The sequence below is a fragment of the Leucopleurus acutus genome (genome assembly GCF_964270905.1).
Source record: "Leucopleurus acutus genome assembly, chromosome: 6".
NCBI classification, from domain to species: Eukaryota; Metazoa; Chordata; class Mammalia; order Artiodactyla; family Delphinidae; genus Leucopleurus; species Leucopleurus acutus.
The window spans coordinates 100,234,829-100,246,997 of NC_139149.1; the positions used below are offsets into that span (position 1 = coordinate 100,234,829).

The 12,169-nt window shown below is 56.2% G+C and overlaps 1 protein-coding gene across 1 annotated transcript; it reads right to left on the bottom strand.

The window, feature by feature from the left end:
- Positions 1 to 879: 879 nt before the first annotated feature.
- Positions 880 to 7,313, bottom strand: IHH (Indian hedgehog signaling molecule). Its single transcript, XM_082840963.1, has 3 exons — positions 6,664 to 7,313; positions 3,967 to 4,228; positions 880 to 2,232 (listed from the first exon to the last, which is right to left on the bottom strand). The coding sequence occupies exons 1-3, from the start codon at positions 6,973 to 6,975 to the stop codon at positions 1,574 to 1,576; spliced, it is 1,233 nt and encodes a 410-aa protein (XP_082697089.1). The 5' UTR covers positions 6,976 to 7,313; the 3' UTR covers positions 880 to 1,573.
- Between the last annotated feature and the right edge of the window lie 4,856 nt (positions 7,314 to 12,169).

Below are 12,169 nucleotides of genomic sequence, written 5' to 3' on the forward strand. Positions count from 1 at the left end.
TAAATATGCCCACTATGCCCTATTTCAACTGGCTCACAATATTCCTGCAAATTTAACAACTGTATCAAAGGACAAGGGAGTCTCAGACAGTCTATAATGAGTACAGAAAAACCTGCCATGGGATACAGAAACCAAGAGAAAAGGAAGAAGGGGGTCATCTTGTCTTGGCAATAAACTGGCATCCTTTAGACTAAGCAATGTTTCTCAAAGTGTGGTCCATGGACTATCTGCCGTGTTTGGGGTATTTGTAAAAATAAGTTCCTGGGCCTCAATCTGGATCTAGTAAAGCAGAATCCTGGAAGTGGGACCAGGAATCATTTTTAAACAAGCTGCCCAGATGATTCTGAGGTTTGAGAACTGCTGGGTTAGGGACCCCTGACTTACCCAAGAAGTCAGGATGGGCCACAAGGCAGGTGTGAATTCTACAGAATATTTTCATACCACGGTTCATTATCCACTGTGAAAAATCAGAAACCCAGGCCCTGAGAAAGACCAGAATAAGCAGGGAAAGCACCTTAAATCAGGTTCTAGATGAGGGAAATGACCATGGACTAGTTACATCAGTTCTTTGACTGGTCTAACTGTTTAGGGTAAGCTTTGGAGTCAGCATGGAAAGGCCTTGCCTGGCACAGAGCACAGCTCTCTGTTGAGGCTTTGCAGACCTACTGGGTGAGAAAAGGGCCCACAGAGGGGGTGGGAGCTCTGGAAGTTTTGACCTTGGAGGAAGGTGAGCACAGCCCTGGACAGCCCCACCCATGGCTCCGGGCTCTCTGTGTATTGGCCCTACTCGGCATCCTGGACACTAGGGCTCTAACAACTTAAATAATTTTTATTACAAAAGGAAGAAAAGACCAAAACATCCCCAAAATTTTCCCATGGGCTTCCCCCTCGGTGCCAATAAATAAGGTGGGGGAGACTGACCGGAGGAGGGGTGGGGGGTCATGGTTCAGCAGAAGTGGGAATGCAGAGCCTGGGCAGGGGTGGGAAGGACATCCAGCCCCTCACCCAGTCCTGGCACTACGATCACATTGGCCGGAACACGGAACTCTGTACACTGATAGCGACAGTCTCTGGTTGTGTCCCGAGGAGCGTGGCCAGAGAGGAAGGTCATGCCTCAGGATGGCCAGGCTGGCTGCCCCACCCTGCAGCCTTCTGTGTTCTGGGCAGCATTGAGTCCAGCCGGCTCCCTGCTGGCTCCCAGGGAATCTAGCAGCATCAACTGAGGTGCAAGCCCACTTAAGAGGGGCCTAAGATGGATGGAATGAGCCCTCCCCATTGGGGGAGGCAAGTATGAAAAATCATAGTGAGAGCTGGCTGGGTTGGGACCCACTGGTCTCTAGGATAGAAAGAGAGGCCACCCCCCACTGCCAGCTCAGCTTGCAGCTTTGTCACTACACCAGGATGGGGGTGGAGGACGCTGGCATTGCCCAAGTCTCAGTGATGTACACCTGTGGTGGAGGAGATGGTAGAAACCAGTGTCCCCGCTCAGGCCCCTTCCAGGGCCAGCGCCCTCCTGGCAGGTAGGCCTTTGGACCCATTTGGGCAGTTCTGGGAGGGCAGTAGAGGGATCCTTTCAGCTCCCTGCCCCAGCCATGCCCAGTGAGTGGAAGCTGCCCTCTTCCAGCAAGAGACGTCCCAGACGGTAGAGCAGCTGGGGGTACCAGTGCACACCCTCCCCTGGGGTCCAGCTGCCCCACGCCAAGCTGTGAAACAGTCGCAGGGGCCAAAAGGCCAACTGAGCCAGCTGGTGGTCAGCCACGGCCGCGAAGCAAGAGGCCACCACATCCTCCACCACCAGTGTCCCATGCCTCGTTAATGGGGCGTAGGCCCCAAGGGCCACGTGTGTGGAGACGGCTGCCACTCGGGCAGGCTGCAGGCCTGGGACCCCCGCCACCAGCACATACTGGCCGGGCTGCACTTGGCTGGCAAACGTGGCCCGGAAGTGGGTGGCTGGCTCTGTGTGATTGTTGGCCGTGAAGAGCAGGTGGGCGGGTGTGAGTGCCAGTCGGCGCGGGGGGTCCTGGGTCTCGATGACCTGGAAGGCCCTCAGCCTGTCTGGTTCGCGATCGAGGAAAATGAGTACGTCGCTGAAGGTGGGGCTCCCATCCTCCCCCATGGCCAGCACTCGGTCTCCTGGCCTCACGGCTGACAAGGCCACACGTGCCCCACTCTCCAGGCGCACCTGGGCTCCAGCAGGGAAGCAGCCACCTGTCTTGGCCGCGGCCGAGTGCTCTGTGGGAAGAAGGGACATGAAGGCATTACTGCTGTGGAGCTTGGATTCCCGGTCACAGCATCCCTCCCCAGTCCAGCCAGAGTTCCTCTTGCTCCCAGGCTGCCCCCCATCGCCATATCCTGTCCCCTGTCCCCCACTTTCCATGCAGCTTTGAATCCACCCCAGCCCACAGTGTGACCTCCTGCCCTCCTCCCCAGCCTAATGCTTTGCCAATGAAAGGAGCACACTGAGGCTTCAAGACCCAGTGGGTGTGAGGGAAAGGGCCCTCCTGAAGCCCATGTGAAGCCCCCCCATCTGCTCCCAATCCTGAAAAGGCTGTGAAGTAGTCAGAGAGGCCAGAGGTCAGCTGAGCCAAGCAGTGGTCAGCTGTGACTTGACACCCAGAAGCTGCAGCTTCGTCGAGAAGGCAAGTTGCTTAGCACCTCTGGCATCTGGATGTCCCCTTATTTCTCACCCATTGCTCAGATGCTCCCCAAAATTGCCCTCTCAGACTGACACCCCAAGTTCTGTGCCAGAACCGGCCCTTGGAGTCTATACTCCAAGGGAGAGGAGGACCAGTCAGTGGCGAGAATACAGACTCCTGGGGAAGCTCAGAGTGAATGGCCAGGCCAGAGTGTGGCTCAGTGGCAAGGGTGGAATCACCATCTTCAGTTCATGTGCTGGGTCCTTGTGCGGGGACGGGACACCATGGCATCAGTGGGTGGGATGCAGAATAGTGTTTGGGGGTTAGGAGTTATGAAGGCAAGTGGCCACCCTAGGAGCTGGCACCTGGCCGATGTTAGCAGGTGAAGGGTTGATGTGACTTGAAGCAGACACAGTTGGCAGGGAAGTGCTGAGGGGAAAGGTCAGGGTGGGGTCACCACTGTGAGCCCAGGTGGGATCAGGAATAGTAAAAGCCTGCCTGGTCTCAGTGTGCCAGGTCTGTGAGTGTGACAGCTGCATGGGGCCGGCATGGAGGGCTGAGCCTGCAGCGAGGGGGGACCACGCTGGCAGTCACACAGGAACCATTTGAAGCATCCATGACTGGGTTCAATGCAGGTGACAGGGACGCTGACAAGATTTGAGGTGGGGGGAAGAGGCCCCAGTGCCTGCCAATTCTGATCAACAAGGCGGCCGATCTGGGAAAATCCACTTTATTAAGTCCACTCTGTTTATTCTTGCCCTCATGGCTGGCTTTGCCCCCAAATGTCCAGCTTCAGGGCCCTGGAGGAGAGGCTGGGGACGCCTGCGCCCCCTGAGAGGGGCGTACACAGTGCCTTAAAGGGCCTGACCTGCAGCTGGGCCGTGGGTTCTGAACCTCTGGGCTCCTGGCTCCCGCTCAGGCACGCTGGTGTCTGGGCACACTCTGGCCCCTGGTCCCACCCCACCCCCTAGCGTTCTGCACCACACTGGGTGGGGAGGCCGTCTCTGTCAGCCTGGCTTCCTCCATCTGGCCAGCTTGCTCTGTCTTGCACCTCCTGCGGCAGGCTCTGGACTGTGGACCGCCAAGTCAGCACCCAGCGTCGCTGGGACAGGGCCCTGTCTCCCTAGGCTCCTGCCATGACACTATCAGGCACGGGTCGAGCAGGTGGTCAGGAGCAGCAGCGGGGAGCGCCGCAGACGTCTTCTTCCCCGGGGTCCCCGCCTCCATCCCTGGGAGGGTCTCTTCACCTTCTTGGCCCTGGCGGGCCCAGCGCCGCCTGTCCATGCCCTGCGGCCCCGGCCCCGGGCCCAGCCCCCCGGCAGCGGCTCACCGGACTTGACGGAGCAATGCACGTGCGCCTTGGACTCGTAATACACCCAGTCGAAGCCGGCCTCCACTGCCAAGCGCGCCAGCAGTCCGTACTTATTGCGGTCGCGGTCCGACGTGGTGATGTCCACCGCGCGGCCTTCATAGTGCAGCGACTCCTCCGAGTGGTGACCATCTTCATCCCAGCCCTCGGTCACCCGCAGCTTCACCCCGGGCCACTGGTTCATCACCGAGATGGCCAGCGAGTTCAGGCGGTCCTTGCAGCGCTGCGAGAGGAAAGGAAGCCGAGTTAGGGGGAGGAGCTGGCCCGCGGGCAGGTTACGGCGCAGCCTCGTCCCTCACTCTCCCACTGCACTCGCTGGAGTCGGGAAACCGGGGAGGGTGCTCTATCCCTCTCTCCTAGGAACAGAGAGTTCTAAAGTGCTCCTTCCCTTCTAGCATCAGCTGCCCCAGGGACCTGGCCCGCGCGGTGGCGCCACAAATCTGGAGGGCGCGTCGATCCGCTCACCCTTGGGGGCTTTTCTCTAAGCTCTCTCTCTCTCCTGCTGGGGTTACTGATCCCTCCACAGACAGGGCTTCACCTTTTGAGCGCCGGGTCCCTCGGTCTCACCGCGGGACCAGGGACCAGGGACCGCCTGCTGCCTGGAGAATAAAGGTGGTAGGAGAGCTAACTGCCGGCCGCCGGCCTGCTAGGCGTGCAAGCCTCGAGGCGCCCAGTAGGTGTCACCGTAGCCCCAGGGCTGAGGCCCCCGAAGCGGCCAGGGCGCAGCAGGCGCGGCAGGTGCGAAGCGCCTCAGCAGCCTGGGGGTGTGTTGGAGGGGAATCCCAAGCCTGCCCGGATCCCTCGGCGCCACAGAGCATTCCTGCTGGGACCCTCATGATCCAAAACCGGCCCGCACCCGCTCAGGGGAGGCGGCAGCTCGGGAGCCAGAAGCTGGTGTAAAGGCCAGCGCCTGGCCTGCCCAGATGGAGGACCATGCGGATGGTCTCCCGCTGCAAGGGGTGCGCTCCGGGTTGATAAACCCAGGCAACGTTCTCCCTGAGTCGAGAGCCCTCAGCACCTCTGCGCCGCCCCGTCTGGGAAGGGACCCGAGAAACTGAGCGTGTGATCTCAGGGAGCCGGCTTCATGCTCCGCCTCCCATGGAGTGGGAGTCGAGCTGTGCCCTGGGGGAAGGACCGCAGAGATCATCGTCTGTGCTGGCTCCCTTCGTGCCTGGAGCCCAAGGGACCCCGCAGTTGACTGGGGGGAGGGGCCTGGGGGAGAGGGGCCTTTCCACAGTCCTTCACTTTGAGGTGCCAGGCGCTCCCAAGTGTAGGCAGCCCATGTTTCGAACTACCCCCGCCCCTCAGAGCCCGGGCCCCATAGACCCTTGGACTCGGTCTCCCAGGAGCCAACAGCGGCTAAAACCCAAGGCCCTGTCGGTCCTCCCAAGATGCGTCCCAGGATGCAATCTAGCTGGGGGTGCTCACTGCCCGGGGAGGGACTCCGTGTGTTCCTTGCCGCCAGGCTTCTAGCCACCCACCTATGTCCGCTCCGCGGCCCCTGCTCCCCGCCCCTCTATCCCCCACCACCCCTCCCCTCCTCGGGTCCAGAGCCCGGGCACGCGCTGTCAATGATTGCCCAGCCCGTGGCCCGGATCCTTATCTGCATTCCTCGGCGCCCGGCCCGGCCCGGCCACCAGCCAACCTTCGCCCCGACACCCGCCGGCCAGACCCGGCGCCAGAGCGCATGCTGAGGGCCGTGGTCTAGCTGCCGTTCCCAGAGCACCTAGAAAGCAGGCCGCCTGCCTGCGGTGGAAGCCCCGGGAGACCACTAAGGAAGGGGACGGAGATGTCTTCCCTTGCGAACCCGGCAGCAGGGAAGAAAGTTTGCTCTCCACCCCCCCACCCCCACCCCTTCCCGAGGCGCTTGGGTTGAGTGCTGGTCCTGTTCCGAGCACGCAGAGACTAAAGTTAGCCCTGCTGTGGGGCTGTCCGGCAACCCAGCCCCTCTCTTTCAATCCATCCCCGCCACCAAATCCAGGGACCCCCCGCTCGCCCCCCCCCCCCCGAAGTTAGGTCTCAGAGCCCGGAGGCCTGGCACCTCACCCTTCAACTGCAGCTGCGCCGCTCAGCTCTCGGGACAGACACGTGGGCTTGCCCTTCAAGTTCCCTTCCCCACCTCCACCTCCTGGCTCTAATATTCCCCGCTGTTCCTTAAACCCAGACCCCGCCGGGGCGCTGCTCCAGGAGGGGGCAGCGCTGAGAACCGAGAGCGCACGGGAAGGAAAGGCCAGTGGGGCCCTCCGCGCCCGGAGCTTCTTCGCCTCAGGGGTGCCAAATCGCCTCGAAATGAAAGGGGCGCAGCCGTGCGGAAGATTAGGCCGGGAGGGACCGGTGCATCCCGGAGGCGCAGGAGGCAGTCAGGTAGAGGTACCTCCAGGTGCCGCATCTGACCTGAGCTGCCAGCACTCCAGGGCAGAGGGGCCACGGCCAACCGGCTGGGCTGTGGCTCTTGGCAGCGGGGAGCTCTTCTCACAGCCTCCGGCGGGCTCGGGGAATGCTAACACTCCGCCGGGACCCCGGCCGGCCCATCTCGGCGAGAAGGGCAGGTGCCAGGGGGCGTGCCAGCCAGTCAAGGAAAGGTGCCAGGGGGCGGGTAGGGCCGGGCAGGTGGCGGTGCTTCGGCGGCGGCGCCCAGCGAGGGCGTTTCGCGCTCACCTGGGTCATGAGGCGGTCGGCGCCTGTGTTCTCCTCGTCCTTGAAGATGATGTCGGGATTGTAGTTGGGGGTGAGCTCCTTGAAGCGCTCCGAGCTGCGCGCGATCTTGCCTTCGTAACGCCCGCTGGCGCCCAGGGTCTTCTCGGGCACGTTGGGGCTGAACTGCTTATACGCGAGCGGCACGAGCTTGCGCGGCGGCCGACGGCGGCTGCCCACCACCCGGCCCGGCCCGCAGCCCCGCGCCGCCGGCACCAGCAGCAGCAGCAGGAGCAGGCAGAACCGCAGTCGGGGCCGGAGCCGGGCGGGAGACATGGCCGGGGAGCCCGGGAGACCGGCGGGAGAGGACGCCTGGTGGGCTGATGGGTGGGCGAGTCGACGGGAGCGCTGCGGGGGCTCAGGCGTCCGTGTGGCTCCGGGGGGCTCCAGGTGGGGGCGCCATGGGCTGCGCGGCGCGGCGCAGGGCCGGCGGGACTCAGGTGCAGGGCGGGGGCCCGGGGCCCTGGCTGGTGGCGGCGCTCTGTCCCCCTCGGCGCCTCGACTCTGAGCTGCCCGGCTCGCCGGCCGCCAATAAATAGGCCGGCCCGTTTGTTTTGGCAACGCGGCGACGGCGGGGGGCGGCGGGCGGCGGGGCTGCGGGCCGCCGGTCTGGGCTGGGCTGTCCGGGACGGCGGGCTGGCGGGCCCCGCGGTTAGCACCCCGGCCCGGCGGTCAGGCGGCTGGGGCGGAGCGGGAGCTGCTGCCGTCTGCGGCGCAGCCCGGGGCCGAGTGAGAGGGGAAATGGAAGAGATCCGGGCTCGGGCCCCGCGCAGACCGCACCCTACCCATGTCCCTGCCTCCTGTGCGCTCGACAGCAAACCTGCGGCAAGGGCAGCACAGCCTCCTCCCCCTCGGGCGGGCGGCCGCGGCACTAGCCAGCCCTCGTCCCGCTCGCTCCTCCGCCGCGCGTCCGCCCGCCCGCTGCCCTTGGCGCCCCCTGCGCTGCCTGAGTCTGCCCTCCCCGCCCGGACGCGCCCCACCCCGCCTTGGCCTCGCCTCTGGGCTCCCCGTGGCTCCGGGGTGCCCCGCCAGGAGCTGCCACCCCCACAGAGACCGCAACCCACGGCGCGGCCGGACGCGAGGGGCGGGGGGCAGTGGCCGGACCGCATAGCCGCCTACGGTGTCCCTTGCGGGGAAGTAAACCCAAAAGGCAGGAGGCCGCTCATAACCTGGTGCCCCACCCTGGCCCAGGAGGCGCGCCCTCTCAGCTTGCTGGAGCTGAAATTCTGTATCAACCCGGTGCACATCCCACGGCCGTCCGGTCTGAAGCTGTGAGTGGGGCATTCAGCCTCATGAAGAGTAAAGGGGCGGGGGGGGGGGTTGTTGAACTGGAAACACTGTTAAAAGGAGCAAGATGAAGTTGCGAAGGAATAGGCCAAGGTGTAGAGAAGAGAGGCTAAATGGTGACATCAACAGAATACGGGAGAACCCCGACTGACCACGTTGAAGACGGGCAGGCACAGATCGCAGGGGCCGGGGCTTGCTGAGAATGCAAAAAATGATTCAAAGCCGCAGGACACAGGAGCTGCTAAATAACTCTCTTAATTCTACTTCACAAATGAACAAGGGCAGAGAATGCGTGGTGGCAGTCAGAGATGTAAACATGGGTTGTGTGTGTATTTTAATATGACATTCAGGAAAGCTGAATGAATTAGGATTCATTCTGTTAAAACAAGAAAAGACAAGTGTGTTAAAAACAAACACCACCACCACAAATTATGTAATGTGTTTGCAGTATTTTCTACAAATTCAATATAGATAGAAATAAAAGGGTGAGAAATAAAACGGTTTAAAAATTCTCATTGCAAGAATATTAATACAATAGGTACTGCTTATGTGCCTGATATATGGAAGCTATTAGATATTATTATACTAAGCATTCTACTTGCATTATCTAATTTAAACTTACAACTCCAAATGAGCTATTATCATCCGCATTTTGAAATTTTGAAGATTGTGCAGTTCAGAGAAGAAAAGCAACTTGCTCCTGGCTGAGGGATTCACCCCATCCCCCACACCAACTGACCCCAGAGCCCGGGCCCTCACTGGGCAGCACTCAGCCATCCAGTACAGCCTGGCTTTTGGACACTGGTAGATTTTCACAGATGTACTCACATTTTCTCTGGATCGATTTTATGAACACAAATTCAGAATTGGAAGGGACTCAAAAGTGAGTGCTTAATCCAAGCACTTCATATTACAGAAAAGGAAACTGAGGCCCACAGAAGGGAATTTAGGACGGCTCCACCAGGGTGGACGGATGTCTGTCACTTGGAAACAAAATGGCTCGTTTCCTTTACTTCTCTTTGCCTGTACTTCCTCCCCACACCGCATGTCCGTTCTTATATTTGCATTCAGATTCTGTGTCTCCCAGTCACAGATTACTGTAACATTGCTTCTTTTCCTTGAAAGCTTCCAAAGTGCCTTAATGTATGTTTCTCGGGGTTCAAGAACTATCCCTGCAATATTCCCCACCCCCTCCCTCTCTTCTGCTCAGATTTCTGGGGCACACTACTCAGCCAGGTCAGTACCTCTCCCAATCCAGACAAATAAGGCTCTGTTTTTCAGAGGTCCGAAAAAGAAAATCCCATAGGCTCCCATGGTCACCTATCCCGGTGTTTTATAATAACTTTTTAGAGAAGTTTTGCTTTAAATTCAATCTTTCTTTCTTCCTCGTCTCAAATGCTAATTCAACTCCTTTCCTCTTTTTCTGGCCATAGAGATTAGGGCCATTATCCTGCTTATTATCCAGTATGCATGGTCTTGAAGAGTTGTTAAATCCACTTTCAATCTTCTTTTCTCCAATGAAAGACCATTTCTTCCAGCTTCCCTCAGAGGTTCTACCTTATAACCATTTATTAACTTTACCATTCTTCCTCTCATTTCTTCTCTTAAGCTGTGATCCTGTCGAATACAAATCTCTGGTAAAGATCTGATCAGTGTCAAATAGGAATTACGTATACAGTGCAGATATAGCTTGGCATCAGGGGTGCTTCCACAGCAGGGCAACCTTGTTGGTTTAGATTGTGCTCCATCAAGTCTAGACCCTCCTCGGCCTAGCAACTTAGGAGCAGTGACCAGGGTGTGTCCTGGGAGAAGCAGATGGGGGGCTAACATTTATTTAGTCCTTTGTCTATGACAGGTGCTTTAAGCACCTAGTAAAAACCTTCAGAATAACCCTCTATGCACCGCAATTATTCTCATTTTGCCAGTATACAACTCTAAAGCTCTAGAAGTAAAGTAATTTGCCTGTGGCCCCACAGTCAAGACTTGAACCCAGAGCGTTTTTGCTCCAAACCTATAATCTTTTCTCAGGACACAATGGCCATTCAAGATCTGAATCTCAAACTTAGGTCGGCTTCAGTCCGATCTCCTTCACTGGAGGGGTGGGGGAGAGGACGACAGAGATTGGAAGCATCATAATTTCTACAGCACTTTTCTGGAGCACTTTTAATCCAATTTGGGGCCTAAGGACCTTGGTCATTTCTTAGCTGCCTATGTTCTTAGCTGTTCAGTTGATGTAGGACAGCTTCTGAGTGGGCGCAATCCATTAGACCGCTCAGACAAAGCCTGGCTCCTTTTCTGGTCACTGCCAGGCTTTTGCTTGCAGTAAAATTGGAGAACCGAGGTGTCCCATTCTGGAGGCACCAATGGCCTGGGGTCTGAGCAGCAGCAATAGAGCCTTATCAGGGCACCTCACATCTGAGTCCTGGGCCCGTTGGTAAAATCACTTTTCTTCTCTCAACTTTGGATCTCTTCTACCCCTCAACCGTCTCTATTTTGAAGAAAACAAAGTAAAATCTATTTCTTTGGATAATATGATTTTTTGCTTACAAGAGCAGAAGCTGGGAAAATAGCTTGGAAGGAAAGGGAGGGAGGAAAATACACCATTAGAACCTGATAATTTAAACATCTGTTTAGTAGATTACCATGTTGGCATTTTTAGTCAGTCTTGAATTTAACACCATAGTACAAATACACTGTACTAATAGCGATACACACACACACACACACACACACACACACACACACACACACACAGTGTAGGTCCACACTTCTATAATGAACTAGTCTTTTTTCTCCTGATCCTGCTTCTTGACCAGATCTATCCTGCTCTAAATCCACAAGTGCTAAGCCACAACCAGACAAGTTTCAGGAATGCAGTTAGTCAAACATCCTCCACTGATTCAGTGCGCAGCAGCCCTGGCTCAGTAGAAAGAGCACTAAGGCCTGGAGTTGGCAGATCTGTGTCTGAAAACTCTTTGATATCTTTTACCTGTGTGGCCTTGAGCAAGTCACTTGACTTTTCTGAATTTTAGTTCTCTCATCTATAAAGTGAAAATTAATATCACCTACCTCGTAGGGTTGTTAAGAGGGTTAAAAATACAAGCTGTAAAATACAAATCTTATGTATAATTCATTTTCATCCTCTGGACGGTTCACTGGCGGTAGCAGTTCTCTGATTCTTATTACTCGTCCACAGGAAATACATCAGGATGCTCATCTATGTGCACCCAAGACAGTGGTGGGGATTAAGAGGCCCTACTTCTTTCTATTAGGGAAGCATCTACATTGTGCATGCTAGTGTAATAGGCACAAAAGGATGAAAAATGCAAACAGAAAAGTAGAAGACATAGTTGTCTTCAAGGTATTTACTATCTAACCTCAAATCATGAAAATAAAAGGCAGTTACAAAGCCATGAATGCCATTCATAAATGAGTACAGAATAATGCATTCTAAACTAGATAGGTTAATGGATAAGATGAACTTGATCTAGAAGAATATGGAATTAAGGAACAATTAGCGTGGGGTTAGACCTCTTGGAAGAGATGTTTTGAAGGAGGGAAAGGAATGACTGGAAGAAATGAAGAGGATACTCAGGAAAGGACAGTGGCCCAAGCAAAGATGCTGGCATCGTAATCATGAAGCGCCAAGTTGGATGATCTAGTAGAGGGGAGAAGCCCTAATATTATCTGATGTAACCTTCACAAAAACCTTATGAAGTTTACACAACCATCTTCATTTTATGAATGAGGAACTGAGGTTCAGAGCTTCTAAGTGAGGAGGTTGGAGGAGTTGGGGTTGGAATCCAGGCCTGTCTGACTCCGTAATAATCCAGTTTCTTGGTGAGTGATTCCTAGCACAGCATGCTGGGTTGCTGACCTCTGTTCAAGTCACTCATTTTCTCTCTAAATCTAGGAAACTCTTATTATCTTCATCTTGGGCTTTAAAAATTCATACTGTCTTTGACTAACCATTTCCCCAACTGGTTGGGATCATTCTGACTCCTACTGTTGATTTTTTGAAGCGGTTAGCAACTCCACCAAATTTCACCCAAATGCTGAAATGAAAGAAGCATGCCTGTCTTTCAAGCCTCTGATCAGTGCAGAACACATTTGGAGATCCAGTTAGAGCCACTCAAAACTAACAATGCTTTAAAAGTTGGCTATCGATTAGAAATGGGAATGT